The sequence below is a fragment of the Leptodactylus fuscus genome, chromosome 2 (assembly GCF_031893055.1).
Source record: "Leptodactylus fuscus isolate aLepFus1 chromosome 2, aLepFus1.hap2, whole genome shotgun sequence".
Taxonomy (NCBI): Eukaryota; Metazoa; Chordata; class Amphibia; order Anura; family Leptodactylidae; genus Leptodactylus; species Leptodactylus fuscus.
Window position 1 is genome coordinate 266,703,990 of NC_134266.1, and position 25,616 is coordinate 266,729,605.

The following is a 25,616-nucleotide window of genomic DNA, read 5'->3' on the forward strand; positions in this document are numbered from 1 at the left end:
CTCTTTGAATGAGAAGGTGTCTCCAAACTTTTGGTCTGTACTGTATATATATGGAACCTGTCAGGACGATTTAGGACTCTAAACCACCCACAGATCCTTATGGACCGGGGCTTTAATATCCCAAATAGACCTATTGCAACTCTTTCAGTAGTCATATATTTAAAAAATTTAAATTTTTTTTATTTATTTAATTTTTTACATTTTATTTACAGAGGCATGGATAGTTTTGCAACATGGCTGTTAGGGACAATAAATCCATCCCCAACATAAGGACCTGTGGGTAGTTTAGTGTCTCAAATCATACTGAGGGTTCCCTTTTAAATATTATATTATTTTAAAGGGATTCTACCATTAAAACCTCTTTTTTTTTTTGTGGATAAGACGTTGGAGTAGCCTTTAGAAAGGCTATTCGTCTCTTACCTTTAGATGTGATCTCTGCCACGCTGTTCCTTAGAAATACTGTTTTTACGATATGTAAATTAGTTCTTTCGCAGCAATGGGGGTGGCCCCAGCGCTGAAAATGCAATGAGGGCGTCCCCACTGCAGCTCGAGAACATGATCCTGCGACGTCTCTATCTTCGGCTGGATCCTCCCCTTCTCTGTTGTCTTCCTTCTGTGTCACCTCCGATGCCTGCGCAGTTGGCTCTGTCAGTGAGACACCAGCAGAGCCGAGTGCGAATGCCTGCCGGCGGCCATTTTTGGGAGGCCGCTCCTTCATTGAACTACAAGAGCAAGAGCGGCCTCCCAAAAAATGGCCGCCGGCCGGCATGCGCAGTCGGCTCTACTAGTGTCTCACTGGCAGAGCCAACTGCACAGGTGTCGGAGGTGACGCAGGAGGAAGACGACAGAGAAGGGGAGGATCCAGCCGAAGATAGAGGCGTCGCAGGATCGTGTTCTCGAGCAGCAGTGGGGACGCCCCATCGCTTTTTCAGCGTTGGGGCCCGCCCCCCTCGCTGCCAGAGAACTAATTTTCATACCGGTAAAAAACGGTATTTCTAAGGAACGGCGCGGCGGAGATCCCATCTAAAGGTAAGAGACTAATAGCCTTTCTAAAGGCTACTCCGACGTTTCATCCACAAAAAAATCGTTTTTAATGGTAGAATCCCTTTAAGGAGGTAAAAATCATAGTAAAAAATAAAGTAAAATATTTGGTATCGCTGAAACCCGTTATTAAATTTAGTCAAATTGAAATGGCGGTGTTCTGTATGATCAGCTCATAGTACGGAGACCCTTCTGAGAAGAAGTTCTGGATCACCCCTTTAATTAGTGGCCCGTCGCCTATAGTAGTCACATGAGGGTTACACCATTGCAATCCATTCTTTGAAATGAATAATCCTATAGAAATATTGTGTTATTTCCCTGACAAGCCATCTGTTTCCTATGTGTTGTTGTGTTGGCACATCCCGTTCTTCTGTGAGGGATTACGTTATGTTTTCATGTGGATCTGGCACTTTAAATCTTTATGATTTCATAAAAGTCCACGCTCTGATTAATAAAGTCGTCTGTCGGCGCTGCGCTGTTTATCCTGCGCTGATAATGTACTGATGACACACCAAAGAATAACACATCTAGATAAAGCGTCTACGCACGGTGTCGCCCACGGCTATGGCCTCCATTAAATAAACCTCCGACAATGCAGGAAAACTGCGCCGTTCATTAAGGGATAATATTTATTGGTGTTAGAGATGTTCAGCTCCAGTCATTGTCAGCGGAAAACAGGTTCGTACACATTTGGATACCCCAAGTGAGCCAGAGAAGCTGGCAAGGAAATTCATTGGAATGGATGCCATGTAATGCCGCACTTCACATGCAGTAGCTCCATATTGGCTGATCATGGAAGGTTAGGTGAGCCTGACCCAACCTGCTTCATTCTGAGAGATTTGTAACATGGAGTTACATAGTAGATGAGGTTGGATGAAGACATCAGTCCATCAAGTCCAGCCTATAACCCTACAATCCCCTACAGTGTTGATCCAGGGGAAGGCAAAAAAAAAAAACCATGAGGCTGGTACCAATGGCCCCATTTCAGGGGAAAAAATTCCTTCCTTGAATGGTGGGTTTTCACCAAATGGCTCCACTTCTGAGGTTCACTCCCAACGTACCGGATGACCCTCACATGTTCTCAGGCATCATGTCCTTTAAAGAGGACCTTTCATCACTTTGGGGCACATGCGGTTATGTATACCACTAGAAAGCCGACAGTGCGCTGAATTCAGCACACTGTCGTCTTTCACGTTCTGTGTCCCGGGTGAAGAGCTATCGGTGCCGGTTCCGTAGCTCTTCACTGTCAGAAGCGCGTTCCTGACAGTCAGGAACACAGCAGCGCCTATAGCAGTGTACTGAGAGAGTGGTGAGGAACGCCCCCTCCCTCTCCTGATAGTACTCGTCTATGGACAAGTACTGTGAGGAGAGGGAGGAAGCGTTCCTCCCCCTCACACTGTACAGCGCTAGAGGCACTGCTGTGAAGAAGGGCATTCCTGACTGACTGTCAGGAACGCCCTTCTCACGGTGAAGAGCTACAGTACAGGGACCGCTTGCGCTTTACCCGGGGCACAGAACGTGAACGCCGACAGTGTGCTGAATTCAGCGCATTGTCGACTTTTTAGCGGCTTATAAAACCGCATGTGCCCCAAGTGATGAAAGGTCCTCTTTAATAGACAAGCTTCTTTCATCCACCAATCCTGCAAGGCTCCCAATGTCCAAACGTACACTGACTTCCAGAAGGCCTTGATCCTCCCATGAGGAACAGACGTGAGCCTAACAATATTATATCAATGGGCACCTTACACTGATCATTCACTGGTAGCAAACCTACCCCTTTTATCTCCTTACTACCTTTCCCAGCAGATACTTCTCACCATGTGGTGACTCCGTGCATTGGTGTAACCGTGCATTGGTGTCACCACTTATATCTCCGTTTTGGCACCAGACTCTTCCTGGGTCTACACCATAACCTGCACCTAACCCTGATTTTCATATCTAAGACTGTCCTTGCCATATCGACATATTCACAGCCACAGACGCTGTATGGCCAAAGTGCAAATCCAAGGCAGTCTTTATGCAATCACATGTATATGCCTGTACATGGCAAAAACTCATCATAGGAAGTGTCTGAGAACAAATTGTGAGCCCCATGGGTCATAGAAACTGGAGTGAGTGACAGAATATGCAGATGCTAAATAAAAATAAAAAAAAAATTACAATCTCAAATTTTTGTATCCTAGCCAAATTTTTGAATATTTTTATTGTAACTTTTACAGAGAGAAGGGATCTCCAGCGTAGATAATGTTTTTCCTTTCTACGCATCGTTGTGTTGGGGAGGGCACAACTCCTCCATCAATCAAGCCACCCTAGGCCCGGTCATGCTGTGAGCGGTAGCACTCTGTCATCTGCCGGCCAGTTGGTGGCTTACACGTTGCGTGATATCTCCCGGCACATTTATGAAGATGTTTGACAGCGGGCTGCCTTATTGCAGAGGGAATGTAATAAGGCTGTCAGTGGTGAATGGTGCAGTGTAAGACAGGAGAAAAAACTTCAAAAAATATTATTTTAAAAAAAAGAATATAAAACCAGTATTACTGGGCTTTGTATTCTTCTCATGTATGAGCTTGGTGACTGTATACAGCAATGTACACACTAGCATCATGACTTGCATTTAAATTGAGCCTTGTGGCTACTTCATAGGACGAGGAAGAAGAAAAAAAACAAGGACGAAATAAATTTTTTTGCATTCCGCCAAAAAAAACCACAAAATCTCAAGACAATAAAAAAAATTCCAACCTCTGGGACTCCCTGATTTTGAGAATGAATGGGCTCTGGTTCTGTTTGCTGCTCCCCCTCTAAGTTTTCTTTACGTAGCAGCGCTCCTGTATTTGCATGATCGATGGGGGCCCAGAAGCCAAATCCCCTACGTCAGGGGTGCCCAATACGTTGATCGCGATCTACCGGCTGATCGCAAAGGACGTATGGGTCGATCGTGGGATGCAGCCAGGGATCCCCGGTATCTCCTTGTTCATAGTGCAGGCTGAGAGTTGACTCAGCCTGCGCTGTGAACAAGCACTCCGGACACTTGCAGGCTGGGCAGCAGCAGCAGCTCCGGGGGATGACGCGCTCCCCGCTCTTAGGGATGGAGGGAGCTGGGGTGCTGCTTCTTCACAGCGCAGGCTGAGAGTCATCTACGGACACTGGCCCCAGCCTGCCAGTGTCCAGAGATAACTCTCAGCCTGCGCTGTGAGCAAGCAGACACCGGGGATCCCTGGGTGGCCACAGAACGCCGCTGTCTGCCGCTCTCACGCTCCGTGCTGACCCCGCCCACAAGCCCGGCCCCACCCCACCCACAGGCCTGCCCCGGCCCCGCACACAAGAAGTGTAGTAGATCTTTTGCCTTGGTCAGTTTAGGAAGTAGCTCACATGCTGAAAAAGTGTGAGCACCCCTGCGCTACGTGGTATACTGTATTCATTGGCCATGGTGTTCCAAATTCTCAACATCGCAATCACAATAAAATTCTATCCGTCTTCCGCCACCACTAGGGGGAGCTCCTGATGTGAATGCATGAACACCAGTTCTCCTTCTAGGAATGCCACACCAAATACTAGGTATTCAAAATGGTGTCCAAACGTGGACCTTATATATTAATTGTGCTTTAGTATCCGCTTATAATATCCTAAAACCCTTCATAGGAACTGAAGTTCTAAGAAGTCCAAGTGATCGGTTAATGATTAAGTATATGGCATTTCTCATCCCCGCGTTGACCCCCCTCGAAGATGTTTAGAGTAAAAGTAATTCCTTTAAATATTATTCCAGCAGTAGATCAGAGAAGGGAATGTAGAGAGCGACACGCTAACATTCAACAAAGGGCCTTTGTGATCCTGAAGGAAGACGGAGCCTTTCAACTGTACATTTCCTAACCAGAAAAGTATGAGAACTGCCATTGACCCTCGGAATTGTCATTTTTAGCTGAAGGACCCTGCTTTCTGTATAACCTATATGAACTTTACGTCTGAGAGGAGTTCAGTCTCACACATCTCACATGCTTCTTCCAAGGGGCCATTATGTTTTTTCCTCTTATTAATGGGAGCCTGTGCAATGGTTCTCCCATACGTTTGAGACGTAAAGTCTTGTCCTGAAGTTTTCTTGGCTGGTCCAGACACAATTTGTTCTCATTTGACTTCCAAATGGTGCAAGATTTCTATAGGAGACTGGTTTTTGGAGGTGCTATAAATCAGTGCGGATTAGGGAACCTAACAGGGGCCGTTTGCCCTTGGTCTGACCTGTTTAGGTTCTTTTGTTTCGGGGAGAACCATAAATTGTCGAGAGTGGAGAGCAGCTGGCAAGACGTTGTCTATCTCTGGAGGATTCGATATCTACAGCCATTGCATGCATGGCTCCTTGGGGAAATTTATTGTACATTTTATGCCACTTTTGTGGTGTAAAAAGCTCCAAAACTTGGGTTGGCAACTTTTTGAACACCAGTTGCGCCAAAAATTGTTGCAGCTAGCGTTTTTGGTCTGCTTCTGATGAGCGTGTGCTGGGGCAGGGCCATCAGACCCAGCCAGATTTATCATCATTTATACCAGGAAACTACCATGAACTATCTACACCAGCTCTTCGCTTCGGCCCAGCATAGGTTGTGCCTGATTTATGATAAGGCATGCACTTCCTTTATAAATCGGGCACATTCTCCACCAGCGCAGGAGATATGTAGCTGGCATTGAAAATACCGGTCTTCACAAATCTCTCCCTTAGAGTTCAGTTGGCACCATGTAATACTCTTTTTCTCCTGTGGGGGTGCTGCAGGGAAAGGAAACACTTGCTACTAAGTTCCCCAGCTGATCACTGGATCGTATTTTCAGGGAGGCCTTCTAAGAAACGTATGAAGAGCTATGTATTTAAAGGGATCCTATCATTAAAAGTCAATTTTTTTGTCCCTAACATGTAGGAATAGCCTTAAGAAAGGCATTTGTCTCCTACCTTTAGATGTCTTCTTCGGGCCGCCGTTCAGTATATAATCCGGTTTTCGTCGGTATGCAAATGAGTTCTCTCGCAGCACTGGAGGCGAGCCCCAGCGCTCAAACTGCACTGGGGGTGTCCCCAATGCTGCGAGAGAACTCTACAGCGCCGCCTCCATCTTCTTCAGGAATGGATCTTCTTCTGTGGGATGGCTTCAAACTTCTAGGCCTAGGGCAAAGCTGACTGTGCATGCCCGCCAGGCCACAAGAAAATGTCCGCTTGCAAAGTATTGTAAGCGGCCATTTTCTTGTGGCCGGCAGGCATGCACAGTTGGCCTTGCCATAGGCCCAAGGCCTAGAAGTTTGATTCCCAGCGCCGGAAGACACATGAAGAGGCTGTTCATGAAGAAGATGGAGGCGGCGCTGGAGAGTTCTCTCGCAGCATTGGGGACGCCCCCAGTGCTGTGAGAGAACTCATTTGCCTACCGACGAAAACCGGATTATATACCGGACGACGGGGTGGAGACAACATCTAAAGGTAGGAGGTGAATAGCCTTTCGTAAGGCTATTCCTACGTGTTAGGGACAAAAAAAATTACTTTTAATGATAGGATCCCTTTCATGGTCAACTTTCCGAGACAGATTAGTATTACGTTTATGGCTGCCGAAAAATTTAGAAATGGGTTTTGTCTAGTGCATGTGAGTGTTGTTAAACTCATGAGTGTGGTGACCGGAGCGCTTACCCATTAACTATATAGGGCCCTCATCTGATTGAGATTGGCCTTTGGTTCCCTTTCCTTTATCTACAGTTCTCCACCATCTACAATTTGTATGACTGGAGACCCAAAAACGATCAACGATCACGAATGGACACCCAATAAAATTCAGCCATGGTCAAGCATGTACGGCCCCACTCTATACAGTATCAACGCCATAAAAATGGCTAGAGGTTGTGTGTTGAGGAGGCCCAGACCTGGTGGCCCTACTCTATAGATTGGTTGGGCCCACAGTGATCATAAATTCAACATTGTGGGGAAACATGTTTAAGATTCTCGCGGCTCTCTAGCGCAGTGGTCGCAGATGAAAGGATAGTTATCATGTGACAAGAATCGAAATTGCTACTGAATGCAGACATTTCTGTGTGTTGACTGCGCGGTCGCTGGCGTCCGTGCTGTGACGGAGTGCGATCATTCAGAAAATTGGTTTTCTTTCTGCTTTTCTAAAACTTTCACTTTTTTCTTTTTTTACATGAAAAAAAATTGAAGATAATAATTTTTTCGCTGTATTGATTTTATATCTTTTTGTGTCGCTTCATCCAGCGTGTCCCACCAAGAGACTTTTTCGACAGGATGACGGGTGACGTTCTTACTTTAATCACACGGGGGGGTTTCTAAAGTACCCTAGTATTTTTTATTTTTTTTTGGCATACAGTGATAAGTGAGAAATTGGTAAGTTGAAGAGAGAAGAAAGATATGGCTTTATGTTTTCCTGAATGACACCGGCCTACGTTCTCTACCGTCTGTCTCCACCCTTCCTATAGCTAGTGCCCCCTGTCTGTGAGGGAGGTCTTTGTCATATTATTGGGTGTACCCCCTTGGCCTTTTGGCCTATGGAGATACATGTATGGGCATTGGGGACAAATACCAGCCACTGCTACCATCCCTAAGCATCCAATGTCACCATGACAGTGGCCAACCCAAAACGACCTTATAGGTGTATAACCTATGCCTCTGTTACTATTGATTACTGCCTGATTACCCCCTCCCCAAGACCGCTTAAGAAGAGATGGCCAGACTGTACTACTAGACTGCTGATACAGGGGACATCTCACATTTGTCTTCTAAGTGGGAGGTCCAGACTACACCTCCAGACTGCTATAATAGGGGAGGTCCAGACTACTATAATAGGGGAGGTCCAGACTACTATAATAGGGGAGGTCCAGACTACTATAATAGGGGAGGTCCAGACTACAATAACAGGGGAGGTCCAGACTACTATAATAGGGGAGGTCCAGACTACAATAACAGGGGAGGTCCAGACTACAATAACAGGGGAGGTCCAGACTACTATAATAGGGGAGGTCCAGACTACTATAATAGGGGAGGTCCAGACTACTATAATAGGGGAGGTCCAGACTACTATAATAGGGGAGTTCCAGACTACAATAATAGGGGAGGTCCAGACTACTATAATAGGGGAGGTCCAGACTACTATAATAGGGGAGGTCCAGACTACTATAATAGGGGAGGTCCAGACTACTATAATAGGGGAGGTCCAGACTACTATAATAGGGGAGGTCCAGACTACTATAATAGGGGAGGTCCAGACTACACATCCAGACTGCTATAATAGGGGAGGTCCAGACTACACATCCAGACTACTATAATAGGGGAGGTCCAGACTACACACCTCCAGACTGCTATTAAAGGGGAGGTCCAGACTGCTATAATAGGGGAGGTCCAGACTACACATCCAGACTGCTATGATAGGGGAGGTCCAGATTACACATCCAAACTAATACTATTGGGGAGGTCCAGACTACACATCCAGACTACTATAATAGGGGAGGTCCAGACTACACACCTCCAGACTGCTATTAAAGGGGAGGTCCAGACTGCTATAATAGGGGAGGTCCAGACTACACATCCAGACTGCTATGATAGGGGAGGTCCAGATTACACATCCAAACTAATACTATTGGGGAGGTCCAGACTACACATCCAGACTACTATAATAGGGGAGGTCCAGACTACACACCTCCAGACTGCTATTAAAGGGGAGGTCCAGACTGCTATAATAGGGGAGGTCCAGACTACACATCCAGACTGCTATGATAGGGGAGGTCCAGATTACACATCCAAACTAATACTATTGGGGAGGTCCAGACTACACATCCAGACTGCTGTTAAATGGGAGGTCCAGACTGCTATAATAGGGGAGGTCCAGACTACACATCCAGACTCATAGGGGAGGTCCAGACTACACATTCAGACTGCTGTTATAAGGGTAGCTCCAGACTAGGTAGTCAGACAGTTCCTAAAATCAGCTGTTACCGGAAAGGGATTTATCTGCAGCGCCTCTACAGGGGAGGTTAAGCATTACACGGAGCTCATTCACATTAAATCTGTGTAAATCATTAGACGGCTTATACAGACTTTAGCCCAATGTTCGATGGATTCTAACATGATGTGAACAGAGCCTAACTCAGAATTCCCCATCCGTGCAAGCTTTCCATGCTCGGCATCTTATCTTTTACACTAATTCTTTAAAATCTGGGGAAAAGAACATGTATTTTTCTAAATCCAATCGTTTCTCTGACGACCATGTTCTGTCTCGGAGCGGCTGGAGCCTGTTTTATCTCCCGAGATATTTCCTTGCGGAGAAGTTTCGCGGCTTCTAAGAGAAATCTGGCAGAACTTTGTGACCTCTGTCTCCCTTTAATTGTGCGGCCTAATTTTTGGCTGGGTCGGTCTCAGCTGTGATATGAATTGTGGGAATTAAACATCTCTGAAGTAACGTTTGATTCTGTATGAAATATCTGATCTCTTCCCATTACATAATGGCTTTCTTCTGCCTCGCCACCACAGATCTGCAGTGTCTGCTGAGAAGGCAACATCATCCTCCTCTCCAGCCCATCTCGCTCCCTCCTCCGGGGGGGGCCTTTGTATAACTTGCCGGCTTTTCATGGAGATCCTATAAAATGTCTTCATTGGTGCCAAAAAAGTACTTTAAGTCTTTAAAGGGCCGGCGTCTGATGTGTTCTCACTGAGGCGTCCATTGTCATCCGTGAAACAAGCAAATGGTTACATGTATCCACCGGAAAATCTGCGTATCCACTGTGCGGCAGATTGGAGAGGAGGGGGTTTCGATTAGGTGGATTTTCGTAAACGTTTAAAATAAGACCCAGATTATAAAGAGAGAAAATCTGGTGTCCATAATCCTTTCTAATCCTTTCATACCTCGGTGCATTGTATTGGAATTGTAACATAATGGAGGATTTTTTTTGTTATTAAAAGCGAAAAACATAGCTACTACCGGATACAGCGCCACCCCTGCCCACAGGTTGAATATGGTATTGCATTATAGCCGCATTCACTTCAGAGGAGCTGAGATCTACAGTCATGGCCAAAAGTTTTGAGACTGATACAAATATTAATTTTTACAAAGTCTACTGCTTCAGTTTCCCTAATGGCAATTTGCATATACTCCAGAATGTTATAAAGAGTGATCAGCTTAACAGCAATTACTTGCAAAGTCAATATTTGCCTAGAAAATGAACTTTATCCCCCAAAACACATTTCAACATCATTGCAGCCCTGCCTTAAAAGGACCAGCTAACATCGTTTCAGTGATTGCTCCATTAACACAGGTGTGGGTGTTGATGAGGACAGGGCTGGAGATCAATCTGTCATGATTAAGTAAGAATGACACCACTGGACACTTTAAAAGGAGGCTGGTGCTTGTCATCATTGTTTCTCTTCTGTTAACCATGGTTATCTCTAAAGAAACACGTGCAGTCATCATTGCACTGCACAAACATGGCCTAACAGGGAAGAGTATCGCAGCTAGAAAGATTGCACCTCAGTCAACAATCTATCGCATCATCAAGAACTTCAATTGTTGGCAAAAAGGCTCCAGGGCACCCATCAAGACCAGCAAGCACCAGAACCGTCTCTTAAAAGTGTTTCAGCTGCGGGATCGGGCTACCAGCAGTGCAGAGCTTGCTCAGGAATGGCAGCAGGCAGGTGTGAGTGCATCTGCACACACTGTGAGGCGGAGACTCTTGGAGCAAGGCCTGGTCTCAAGGAGGGCAGCAAAGAAGCCACTTCTCTCCAGAAAAAGCATCAGGGACAGACTGATATTCTGCAAAAGGTACAGGGAGTGGACTGCTGAGGGCTGGGGTAAAGTCATTTTCTCTGATGAATCCCCTTTTCAATTGTTTGGGACATCTGGAAAACAGCTTATTCGGAGAAGACGAGGCGAGCGCTACCTCCAGTCTTGTCTCATGCCAACTGTAAAGCATCCTGAAACCATTCATGTGTGGGGTGGCTTCTCAGCCAAGGGAATCGGCTCTCTCACAGTCTTACCTAAAAACACAGCCATGAATAAAGAATGGTACCAGAATATCCTCCAAGATCAACTTCTCCCAACCGTCCAAGAGCAGTTTGGCGATCAACAATGCCTTTTCCAGCATGATGGAGCACCTTGCCATAAAGCAAAGGTGAGAACTAAATGGCTCAGGGAACAAAACAGAGAGATTTTGGGTCCATGGCCTGGAAACTCCCCAGATCTTAATCCCATTGAGAACTTGTGGTCAATCATCAAGAGACGGATGGACAAACAAAAACCTACAAATTCTGACAAGATGCAAGCATTGATTGTGCAAGAATGGACGGCTATCAGTCAGGATTTGGTCCAGAAGTTGATTGAGAGCATGCCAGGGAGAATTGCAGAGGTCCTGAAGAAGAAGGGTCAACACTGCAAATATTGCAACGCTGCATTAACTCATTCTAACTGTCACTATAAGCTTTTATTACTCATAATATGATTGCAATTCTATTTCTGTATGTGATAAAAACATCTGACAAACACAGAAAAACCAGAGGGCAGCAGATCATGTGAGAATAGAAGATTTGTGTCATTCTCAAAACTTTTGGCCATGACTGTAATACCAGATGTAACCTGTGGGCAGGTGTGGAATTTTTGGATGAAAGCAGCCATATATTTCTTGAACATTGGGATGCTTTTGATGGACCTGGGTGTTCCAGTGATGTTAGAACTCCTAGGACGCATGATCAGAGGCAGCATCCTCGGTCGCTCTGCCCACTCCTCCAACTATTTCATAGGTAATTACTTATCTGTGCAATGGGGATTGGCTTTAGTATAATCGGGCCTCGTAGCTTATGACCTGTAAGATCAGGGTCGGAGTGACCCGGGAAGCCGAATGTTGCCACCAATCACATGACCACCAGTAAATGTCCCGACCCTCAGGTCCATCAAAAGCATTCCACCGTACCAGGTAAGTGAATAAATACTCCCCAAACAACCTCTTTAACTTCTGTAGGATGCAGCATTGTTTGTCATTAACACATTTTTATAGTCATAACTTTTAGTTTTCCTTTGACTTTGCAGGGTAAAGACTTGTTTTTTGCAAGATGAGTTGCATTTTTCTATGTGTATAAAGAGGCTATCCAGCATGAAAATATATCACCTAGCCACAGGATCGGTCATAAATCTATAATCAATGGGGTACAACTACTAGGGCTCCACTGATCACTAGTACAGGGACCTTTCATGTCCTCGGGCACATGCGGTTTTATATACCGCTAGAAAGCTTACAGTGCACTGAATTCAGCACACTGTGGGCTTTCCCGTTATATGCCCCGGGGCAAGAACTGTCAGTGCTGTTACTGATATCTCTTCACTGTCAGAAGGGCTTTCTTGACAGTCTAGCTGGGCTGTGAGGAACGTCCCTCCTGACAGTATTGTCTGTAGCCCTGTATTGTCAGAGGGGGCTTCCTTAGTGCAGACAGTAATAGTCCATAGATTAGTACTGGGGGGGAACGTTCTTCTGACAGTGAAGAGATATCGGTAATGGCACTGATAGCTCTTGCCCCGGGGAACATAACAGAAAAGCTGACAGTGCGATAAATTCAGTATATAAAACCACGTGTGCCTGAGGACATGAAAGGTCCTCTTTAAGGGGATCCTATCATTAAAACTCAATTTTTTTTTGCCTACCACATAGGAATAGCCTTAAGAAAGGCTATTCTTCTCCTACCTTTAGATGTCTTCTCCGCGCCATCGTTTGGTATATAATCCGGTTTTCGTCGGTATGTAAATGAGTTCTCTTGCAGCACTGCCGGCGTCCCCAATGCTGTGAGAGAACTCTCCAGCACCGCCTCCATCTTCATCAGGAACGGGTCTTCTTCACGTCTTCTTCCGGTGGTAGCTTCAAACTTCTAGGCCTAGGGCAAAGCCGACTGCGCATGCCTGCCGGCCACAAGAAAATGGCCGCTTATTGTAAGCGGCCGTCTTCTTCTGGCCGGTAGGCACGTGCATCAGCTGCCCGATGCCTAGAAGTTTGACGCCACTGCCGGAAGAAGACACAAAGAAGATCAGTTCCTGAAGAAGATGGAGGCGGCACTGGAGAGTTCTCTCACAGCATTGGGGACGCCCTCAGTGCTGCGAGAGAAGTCATTTGCATACCTGCGAAAACTGGATTATATACCGACCAGCGGTGCAGAAAAGACATCTAAAGGTAGGAGAGAAGTAGCCTTTCTTAAGGCTATTCCTACGTGTTAGGCAGAAAAAATTTAGTTTTAATAATAAGTCCCTTTAATTGAAGCCAAAGTCCACATGTTTAAAGGTTGGTTGTCCCGTTTTGGACACTTATACCCTGTGAGGGCTTGATTGGTGGGCACTTCAGTAATCAGGAGGACGGAGGACCAAAAGAGCTCCTAAGTCCTTGTGAATGGAGGGCCAGTGTGCTTGTGTGACCTGTGTCGCCCGCAGCCCCATAGAAGTGAGTGGAGAGCCGCTCACACAAGCGCAGATGCTTTTTCCCTCTTCTGTGGATAAGTGTCCATAATTGTACAACCCCTTTATTACTGCAAAAATGGGCGCTTGGGACTCACACTTTTGTCATACATGTTTGTGATGGCAGAAGTATAACTAGTTCCATTTATCTGATTCCACTCAGATGAACTGTTTGTATTTTGTTCTTCTTTTAAGGCGTTTATATACTGTATTTTTCTTGTATTGATCACCATTTTACAGTATTGATGGATAAAAACAGTCACATAAATAGTGTCGTCGTTATCTCTTACAGAGGTTTGTTCATAACTATCCACGACAAAGGACATATTGCAAACATGCTGAACTCCTGGCCTGAAGAAGATATAAAGGTACAGAACAATCTATAATATGTAATTACTAGGCCAGGCCTGACAGCTTTTCCTTATTCTTCCATAGTAATTATATTCTTGTACATAGGAGTAGTATTATAGTAGTTATATTCTTGTACATAGGAGGTAGTATTATAGTAGTTATATTCTTGTACATAGGAGCAGTATTATAGTAGTTATATTATTGTACATAGGAGCAGTATTATAGTAGTTATATTCTTGTACATAGGAGTAGTATTATAGTAGTTATATTCTTGTACATAGGAGCAGTATTATAGTAGTTATATTATTGTACATAGGAGCAGTATTATAGTAGTTATATTCTTGTACATAGGAGTAGTATTATAGTAGTTATATTCTTGTACATAGGAGCAGTATTATAGTAGTAATATTCTTGTACATAGGAGTAGTATTATAGTAGTTATATTCTTGTACATAGGAGCAGTATTATAGTAGTTATATTATTGTACATAGGGGCAGTATTATAGTAGGTATATTCTTGTACATAGGAGCAGTATTATAGTAGTTATATTATTGTACATAGGGGCAGTATTATAGTAGGTATATTCTTGTACATAGGAGCAGTATTATAGTAGTTATATTCTTGTACATAGGAGTAGTATTATAGTAGTTATATTCTTGTACATAGGAGTAGTATTATAGTAGTTATATTCTTGTACATAGGAGCAGTATTATAGTAGTTATATTCTTGTACATAGGAGCAGTATTATAGTAGCTATATTCTTGTACATAGGGGCAGTATTATAGTAGGTATATTCTTGTACATAGGAGCAGTATTATAGTAGTTATATTCTTGTACATAGGAGCAGTATTATAGTAGTTATATTCTTGTACATAGGAGTAGTATTATAGTAGTTATATTCTTGTACATTGGGGTAGTATTATAGTAGTTATATTCTTGTACATAGGGGTAGTATTATAGTAGTTATATTCTTGTACATAGGGGTAGTATTATAGTAGTTATATTCTTGTACATAGGGGTAGTATTATAGTAGCTATATTCTTGTACATAGGGGCAGTATTATAGTAGGTATATTCTTGTACATAGGAGCAGTATTATAGTAGTTATATTCTTGTACATAGGAGCAGTATTATAGTAGTTATATTCTTGTACATAGGAGTAGTATTATAGTAGTTATATTCTTGTACATAGTAGTATTATAGTAGTTATATTATTGTACATAGGAGCAGTATTATAGTAGTTATATTCTTGTACATAGGAGGCAGTATTATAGTAGTTATATTCTTGTACATAGGAGCAGTATTATAGTAGTTATATTCTTGTACATAGGGGGCAGTATTATAGTAGATATATTCTTATACATAGGAGTAGTATTATAGTAGTTATATTCTTGTACATAGGGGGCAGTATTATAGTAGTTATATTCTTGTACATAGGAGTAGTATTATAGTAGTTATATTCTTGTACATAGGAGGTAGTATTATAGTAGTTATATTCTTGTACATAGGAGCAGTATTATAGTAGTTATATTCTTGTACATAGAAACAGTATTATAGTAGTTATATTCTTGTACATAGGGAGCAGTATTATAGTAGTTATATTCTTGTACATAGGAGTAGTATTATAGTAGTTATATTCTTGTACATTGGAGTAGCATTATACTAGTTATACGCTAGGCAGTATTATAGTAGCTTTACTATAAATACAATACACTAGTTATTCTACTTAGTTTGTAAGAATATATTTGGGTTTAAATGTGCTAGAATATAATTTTACATCCCTTCCCCCACGCCTCTCATACAAAGTGCATTTCTCTCCCTGGATTGACATCTCTGAATGTCACTCCCATCATGCCCCAGGATTTGTGTATTTTGTAGTAGGATGGATGTGGGGACATAAAAGGCCAACTAGGACACATATACAATTTCTCACTTTTCTCAATATTTCAATCAAACCGCTTTGAAAAATGATTGAGAAAAATATAAATGTCACCCTCAAAGGCAAATCTTCTGTAATGGCGGATTAATAAGGATTGTGGCATTTAGAAAGTTTTCTTTTAATAAATCTTGTAATCCACACACTGCACTATTATACTGAGTATTACAAGGCGTGATCAGAATGAGCCAGGTAAGTACAACTTGTCAGGCATGAAAGCCCCTATAATCACAGACTCTGCGTTATTTCTGGCTTTTATAACTTTCTGATGGAGGAAACTTTTTACATTATTATGATTATCGAGAACGTTCACTTCAACCAGCCAGGGAAAATAGATGTGAGTGGCCATGGCTGAGGAAGCGGATGTACCGCCACATACAGAGTGTCCCTGAAAACCATGTAAACACTCAGCATTATAACATCACAAAGACTCTTAACATAACCATGTATAATGTGTTGTTATAGCCTACCATGTACATTATTCTTAATACAGCATGTATAGTCTACCATGTACACTCCTATAATGGCACCATGTATAGTCTACCATGTGCCCTCCTACTATGGCTCCATGTATAATCTACCATGTGCCCTCCTATAATGGCACCATGTATAGTCTACCATGTGCCCTCCTACTATGGCTCCATGTATAATCTACCATGTGCCCTCCTATAATGGCACCATGTATAGTCTACCATGTGCAGTCCTACAATGGCACCATGTATAATCTACCATGTACACTCCTACTATGGCTCCATGTATAATCTACCATGTGCCCTCCTATAATGGCACCATGTATAGTCTATATCATCTAAACACTCATAATGGCACCGTGTATAATCTACCATGTGCACTCCTACAATGGTACCATGTATACCCTGTTTCCCCGAAAATAAGACACCCCCCCCCCTTCACCTTCCGGATCACATACAACCGGCAGTCATGCCGGCACTCCGCTAATTGTTCCCCGCTTTGTTTGCCGATTGTTCCCCGCTCCAGCCGCTGCATAAAACATCCCCCGAAAATAAGAAAGGTCATATATTTCGTTAGCTAATTAATTATAAGAACATGTCTTATTTTCGGGGAAACAGGGTAGTCTACCATGTACACTCCTACTATGGCTCCATGTATAATCTACCATGTACACTCCTACTATGGCTCCATGTATAGTCTACCATGTACACTCCTACTATGGATCCATGTATAGTCTACCATATACACTCCTACTATGGCTCCATGTATAATCTACCATGTGCACTCCTACAATGGCTCAATGTATAATCTACCATGTACACTCCTACTATGGCTCCATGTATAATCTACCATGTGCACTCCTACAATGGCTCAATGTATAATCTACCATGTACACTCCTACAATGGCACCATGTATAGTCTACCATGTACACTCCTACAATGGCACCATGTATAATCTACCATGTGCACTCCTACAATGGCTCAATGTATAATCTACCATGTGCACTCCTACTATGGCTCCATGTATAATCTACCATGTACACTCCTACTATGGCTCAATGTATAATCTACCATGTACACTCCTACTATGGCTCCATGTATAATCTACCATGTCCACTCCTACTATGGCTCCATGTATAATCTACCATGTCCACTCCTACAATGGCTCAATGTATAATCTACCATGTACACTCCTACTATGGCTCCATGTATAATCTACCATGTCCACTCCTACTATGGCTCCATGTATAATCTACCATGTGCACTCCTACAATGGCTCAATGTATAATCTACCATGTACACTCCTACTATGGCTCCATGTATAATCTACCATGTACACTCCTACAATGGCACCATGTATAATCTACCATGTGCACTCCTACAATGGCTCAATGTATAATCTACCATGTACACTCCTACTATGGATCCATGTATAGTCTACCATGTACACTCCTACTATGGCTCCATGTATAATCTACCATGTACACTCCTACAATGGCACCATGTATAATCTACCATGTGCACTCCTACAATGGCTCAATGTATAATCTACCATGTGCACTCCTACTATGGCTCCATGTATAATCTACCATGTCCACTCCTACTATGGCTCCATGTATAATCTACCATGTCCACTCCTACTATGGCTCCATGTATAGTCTACCATGTGCACTCCTACAATGGTACCATGTATAATCTACCATGTCCACTCCTACTATGGCTCCATGTATAATCTACCATGTACACTCCTACAATGGCTCAATGTATAATCTACCATGTACACTCCTACTATGGCTCCATGTATAATCTACCATGTACACTCCTACAATGGCACCATGTATAATCTACCATGTCCACTCCTACTATGGCTCCATGTATAGTCTACCATGTGCACTCCTACAATGGTACCATGTATAATCTACCATGTGCACTCCTACAATGGCTCAATGTATAATCTACCATGTACACTCCTACTATGGCTCCATGTATAATCTACCATGTGCACTCCTACAATGGCTCAATGTATAATCTACCATGTACACTCCTACTATGGCTCCATGTATAATCTACCATGTCCACTCCTACTATGGCTCCATGTATAGTCTACCATATACACTCCTGCTATGGCTCAATGTATAGTCTACCATGTACACTCCCACTATGGCTCCATGTATAATCTACCATGTACACTCCTGCTATGGCTCCATGCACAGTCTACCATGTGCACTCCTACAATGGTACCATGTATAGTCTACCATGTACACTCCCACTATGGCTCCATGTATAGTCTACCATGTACACTCCCACTATGGCTCCATGTATAGTCTACCATGTACACTCCTACTATGGCTCCATGCACAGTCTACCATGTGCACTCCTACAATGGTACCATGTATAGTCTACCATGTACACTCCTACTATGGCTCCATGTATAATCTACCATGTACACTCCTACTATGGCTCCATGTATAGTCTACCATGTGCACTCCTACTATGGCTCCATGTATAGTCTACCATGTACACTCCCACTATGGCTCCATGTATAGTCTACCATGTACACTCCCAGTATGGCTCCATGTATAGTCTGCCATGTGCACTCCTACAATGGCTCAATGTATAATCTACCATGTACACTCCTACTATGGCTCCATGTATAATCTACCATGTACACTCCTACTATGGCTCCATGTATAGTCTACCATGTGCACTCCTACAATGGTACCATGTATAATCTACCATGTGCACTCCTACAATGGCTCAATGTATAATCTACCATGTACACTCCTACTATGGCTCCATGTATAATCTACCATGTGCACTCCTACAATGGCTCAATGTATAATCTACCATGTACACTCCTACTATGGCTCCATGTATAATCTACCATGTACACTCCTACTATGGCTCCATGTATAGTCTACCATGTCCACTCCTACTATGGCTCCATGTATAGTCTACCATGTGCACTCCTACTATGGCTCCATGTATAGTCTACCATGTACACTCCTGCTATGGCTCAATGTATAGTCTACCATGTACACTCCTACTATGGCTCCATGTATAATCTACCATGTCCACTCCTACTATGGATCCATGTATAGTCTACCATATACACTCCTGCTATGGCTCAATGTATAGTCTACCATGTACACTCCCACTATGGCTCCATGTATAATCTACCATGTACACTCCTGCTATGGCTCCATGCACAGTCTACCATGTGCACTCCTACAATGGTACCATGTATAGTCTACCATGTACACTCCCACTATGGCTCCATGTATAGTCTGCCATGTGCACTCCTACTATGGCTCCATGTATAATCTACCATGTACACTCCCACTATGGCTCCATGTATAGTCTACCATGTACACTCCTACTATGGCTCCATGTATAGTCTACCATGTACACTCCTACTATGGCTCCATGCACAGTCTACCATGTGCACTCCTACAATGGTACCATGTATAGTCTACCATGTACACTCCTACTATGGCTCCATGTATAATCTACCATGTACACTCCTACTATGGCTCCATGTATAATCTACCATGTGCACTCCTACAATGGCTCAATGTATAATCTACCATGTACACTCCTACTATGGCTCCATGTATAATCTACCATGTACACTCCTACAATGGCACCATGTATAATCTACCATGTGCACTCCTACAATGGCTCAATGTATAATCTACCATGTGCACTCCTACTATGGCTCCATGTATAATCTACCATGTCCACTCCTACTATGGCTCCATGTATAATCTACCATGTCCACTCCTACTATGGCTCCATGTATAGTCTACCATGTGCACTCCTACAATGGTACCATGTATAATCTACCATGTCCACTCCTACTATGGCTCCATGTATAATCTACCATGTACACTCCTACAATGGCTCAATGTATAATCTACCATGTACACTCCTACTATGGCTCCATGTATAATCTACCATGTACACTCCTACAATGGCACCATGTATAATCTACCATGTGCACTCCTACAATGGCTCAATGTATAATCTACCATGTGCACTCCTACTATGGCTCCATGTATAATCTACCATGTCCACTCCTACTATGGCTCCATGTATAGTCTACCATGTGCACTCCTACTATGGCTCCATGTATAGTCTACCATGTACACTCCTACTATGGCTCCATGTATAATCTACCATGTCCACTCCTACTATGGATCCATGTATAGTCTACCATATACACTCCTGCTATGGCTCAATGTATAGTCTACCATGTACACTCCCACTATGGCTCCATGTATAATCTACCATGTACACTCCTGCTATGGCTCCATGCACAGTCTACCATGTGCACTCCTACAATGGTACCATGTATAGTCTACCATGTACACTCCCACTATGGCTCCATGTATAGTCTACCATGTACACTCCTACTATGGCTCCATGTATAGTCTACCATGTACACTCCTACTATGGCTCCATGCACAGTCTACCATGTGCACTCCTACAATGGTACCATGTATAGTCTACCATGTACACTCCTACTATGGCTCCATGTATAATCTACCATGTACACTCCTACTATGGCTCCATGTATAGTCTACCATGTGCACTCCTACTATGGCTCCATGTATAGTCTACCATGTACACTCCCACTATGGTTCCATGTATAGTCTACCATGTGCACTCCTACAATGGTACCATGTATAGTCTACCATGTACACTCCTACTATGGCTCCATGTATAATCTACCATGTGCACTCCTGCTATGGCTCCATGTATAATCTACCATGTGCACTCCTGCTATGGCTCCATGTATAGTCTATATCATCTAAACACTCATAATGGCACCGTGTATAGTCTACCATGTGCATGCTCATAATGGCACGATGTATAGTCCACCATGTATATTTTACTAAATACATCATGCATAGTCCACTATGTACACTCCTACAATGGTACCATGTATAGTCTATATCATCTAAACACTCATAATGGCACCATGCATAGTCTACAATGTACACTCTCATAATGACACCTTGTATAGTCTACCATGTACATGGTCATTACAATACCATGTATAGTCTACCATGTATACTCCCACAATGGCTCCATGTATAGTCTATATCATGTAAACACTCATAATAGCACCATGCATAGTCTACCATGTGCTCTCTTATTACGATACTATACATAGTGTACCATGTACGTTGTCATAATGACACCATGTGTAATCTATCATGTACAGTGCCTACAAGTAGTATTCAACCCCCTGCCGATTTAGCAGGTTTGATAAGATGCAAATAAGTTAGAGCCTTCAAACTTCAAACAAGAGCAGGATTTATTAACAGATGCATAAATCTTACAAACCAAAAAGTTATGTTGCTCAGTTAAATTTTAATAAATGTTAAACATAAAAGTGTGGGTCAATTATTATTCAACCCCTAAGTTTAATATTTTGTGGAATAACCCTTGTTTGCAATTACAGCTAATAATCGTCTTTTATAAGACCTGATCAGGCCGGCACAGGTCTCTGGAGTTATCTTGGCCCACTCCTCCATGCAGATCTTCTCCAAGTTATCTAGGTTCTTTGGGTGTCTCATGTAGACTTTAATCTTGAGCTCCTTCCACAAGTTTTCAATTGGGTTAAGGTCAGGAGACTGACTAGGCCACTGCAACACCTTGATTTTTTCCCTCTTGAACCAGGCCTTGGTTTTCTTGGCTGTGTGCTTTGGGTCGTTGTCTTGTTGGAAGATGAAATGACGACCCATCTTAAGATCCTTGATGGAGGAGCGGAGGTTCTTGGCCAAAATCTGCAGGTAGGCCGTGCTATCCATCTTCCCATGGATGCGGACCAGATGGCCAGGCCCCTTGGCTGAGAAGCAGCCCCACAGCATGATGCTGCCACCACCATGCTTGACTGTAGGGATGGTATTCTTGGGGTCGTATGCAGTGCCATCCAGTCTCCAAACGTCACGTGTGTGGTTGGCACCAAAGATCTCGATCTTGGTCTCATCAGACCGGAGAATCTTGAACCAGTCTGTCTCAGAGTCCTCCAAGTGATCATGAGCAAACTGTAGACGAGCCTTGACATGACGCTTTGAAAGTAAAGGTACCTTACAGGCTCGTCTGGAACGGAGACCATTGCGGTGGAGTACGTTACTTATGATATTGATTGAAACCAATGTCCCCACTGCCTTAAGATCTTCCCAGAGCTCCTTCCTTGTTGTCCTTGGGTTAGCCTTGACTCTTCGGACAAGCCTGGCCTCGGCACGGGAGGAAACTTTCAAAGGCTGTCCAGGCCGTGGAAGGCTAACAGTAGTTCCATAAGCCTTCCACTTCCGGATGATGCTCCCAACAGTGGAGACAGGTAGGCCCAACTCCTTGGAACGGGTTTTGTACCCCTTGCCAGCCTTGTGACCCTCCACGATCTTGTCTCTGATGACCTTGGAATGCTCCTTTATCTTTCCCATGTTGACCATGTATGAGTGCTGTTCACAAGTTTGGGGAGGGTCTTAAATAGTCAGAAAAGGCTGGAAAAAGAGATAATTAATCCTAACATGTGAAGCTCATTGCTCTTTGTGCCTGAACTACTTCTTAATACTTTAGGAGAACCAAACAGAATTCTGGTGGTTTGAGGGGTTGAATAATAAATGACCCTCTGAATAAACTTTTCACAATTTTAAAAAAAATTAAACAAAGAAATAACATTCTTTTTTAAATGTAAATTGGCTTAGTCTGACAGTGCGGTACCAGGCACGAGGCAGAAATACTCTGCACATCACATTGTGTTATTAGCAGCTCATGTATAATCCACATGAAGAACTCTTGTAATGGAATCCATCTGTATTTGTGCGGATCATTGACTCGTACTTGCCAGGGTGGCAGGAGCTCCTGTTTTCCATTCATGGAAAATTACCTTAATACTGTCATCGCCCCGGGCGATTTTGTGATGTATTTATTGAATATGGAGCAATCTAATAGCGAGGTTAAGGTGTTTCACTAAAGTGTCTCTTTATCGAGCTTGTACTCCTTGTTCTACAAGATGGTGTTATATAACCAGTCGGAGAAACTGAAAATGTGAGATAGCATCTAGAAAACCATGAGGAATTGATACAGAAAGTATATTGGAATATTATAGAACTTTTTATTATGCAAACTATACTATTGGTCTGAGACTGGACAACCCCTTTAATCTCTTGCATATATAAAAATGAGTTTCTGTCTGTCTGTTCTTTATACGCGACCAAACGACTGGACCAATCTTCACCAAATTTTGCAAACTGGTACATCAGGTGTCTGGGAAGGTTTTAGACCAGGTCTCAGCTCTCTAGGATGTACCGTTCCTGGCATACAGTATTCCCCCAAAATGACCTGCATTAGCCAATAGAAGCCTGCAAGTCTTTGACTCATATTCCAACTGCCACACACACGGTCACGTCCCTTATGAGCCACTAGAAGCTCGCAGGCACTTGGTCTCTACATGCACACAGCTTTACTCCAGGTTTCCATAACAACCCAGCTATTTGTCTTCACTGCTGTAGGTCAGTTTTAAAGGAGCAGGGTGCTGTGGATGACACTGTTACTCAAGGTCACATACACACAGCTTTTTCTTCAGGTCTCCATAACAACCAATCACAGGTTTTTCACTGATATTCAAACTGAGACACACGCTCACCTGACGCTTATGGACCAATGGAAACTCGCCGGTTCTTCAGTCTTGACATACACACAGCTTTACACCAGATTTCCATAGCAACCAAACTATTTATGACCTGTATTAGTCAATAGCCGTTCACAGGCCCTTAAATATTCAGTCGTATGATGTGTATCAGCCAATATGACTTCACATTTAATTTACCAGGTTTCCAGAACAACACTGCCATAAATAGACTATACTTATACTGGACCGCCATACTGGATGTCAGCATTCTTAGAAATTGAAACGTCATACAAAATAGACCAGTGCCAATTCTTATGGGGCCATTACACAAACGAAAAATTAAATATACCCGTGCGAAGCTGGGTCCTCCTGCTAGTATATATATATATATTATCATTGTATATTATATGATGTTACATGAACTTATTGGAGAATGTTGCATGTCTTCTGCAGGCCATTGTGGTGACAGATGGTGAGCGCATTCTAGGACTTGGTGACCTGGGCAGTTATGGGATGGGGATTCCTGTGGGGAAGCTAGCCCTGTATACCGCCTGCGGAGGTGTACATCCCCAGCAGTGTCTGCCTGTGCTGCTGGACGTCGGCACTGACAATGAGGTAAGACCCCACGTGGCGCCATATTCGTACATGGTGTGTTATCATATTTTACAGGATTTTTCGCACATAATCTATCTATCTATCTCCTATCTATCTATCTATCTATCTATCTATCTATCTATCTATCTATCTATCTCCTATCTATCATCTATCTATCTATCTATCTATCTATCTATCTATTATGTTTATGGTTTTTTCATATTATTTTTGGCTAGAATATATAGACATGAATACATGGGTATGCCTTTTAGAACTTTGGTGACTTTTAGGGTAGGTTCACAGAGGCAATTTTGCAGTTGGCCTTGCCATGCAAATTTTTTTTTTTCATTTTTGATCACTAGAGGCAGATTCTTCTGTATAGGTCCATCCTATTCCTGTCCTTCATCGCAATGTAATGGTCACGGGAGGGCACGAATACCATCTATGTGTCGCCTGTGCCATTTTCTCATGGACACATTCATGTGCATGTGGCCTTATTCCTCCTCTCGAAGTCTCTGGTCTGTGACATCTGCCAAAGGCCGGAAGAGGCTTCGAGAGTATTCTGGGAACCATTGGTATAAGTGTTATTTTTACTTTCCTCCCCTGGGCAGGCTTCTATAAGAATGGGGCCCGGCGGCATGGACATACATCACATGACCCGAGCCCTTTTCCACTAAATCTGCACTGATCTCTGCTGCCTGTGGAAGTCACTGCTAATGGACAATAGCGGTCGGGGAGTCAGTCTTTCCCCTATCATGCTGGTTGCGGCTCCCCTACCCCTCTGGGCCCAGTTGCAGTTGCACCCCCTGCGACTGTGATCGTTGTGCGACTGGCTTCATGACATAACTAGGCAGGCTTCTCATTCAGGGTCTTGGAAAAGTTGAGAGCTGTAACGAAGAGTTTATTGTTGTCACCCAGCTTTCCTAGAATGGACACACTAACCCGAAGGTTGAGATGACTTTTCTCTTTGAACACAACGGATTAGTTTTTTGCATGCTTATTTTATAGGGCGAGCAGTCTGTCTATCCTGCACTACATCAGCCATTAATGTGATGGATGACTCCATCTGCTCCGGTGCTGATAGTGATCAGAGACCTGGATCTGCTTTACTTTATGTCTAATCGACCTGACAA

The 25,616-nt window shown here is 43.3% G+C and overlaps 1 protein-coding gene across 2 annotated transcripts in view; it reads left to right on the forward strand.

The window, feature by feature from the left end:
• ME3 (malic enzyme 3) overlaps positions 1-25,616 on the forward strand; it is a 127,855-nt gene that overhangs the window by 49,459 nt on the left and 52,780 nt on the right. For both annotated transcript variants that reach the window (XM_075266215.1, XM_075266214.1), the window contains exons 5-6: positions 13,780-13,855; positions 24,343-24,504. In XM_075266215.1, coding sequence (XP_075122316.1) covers positions 13,780-13,855; positions 24,343-24,504 — 238 coding nt within the window. The remainder of the gene's footprint in view (positions 1-13,779; positions 13,856-24,342; positions 24,505-25,616) is intronic.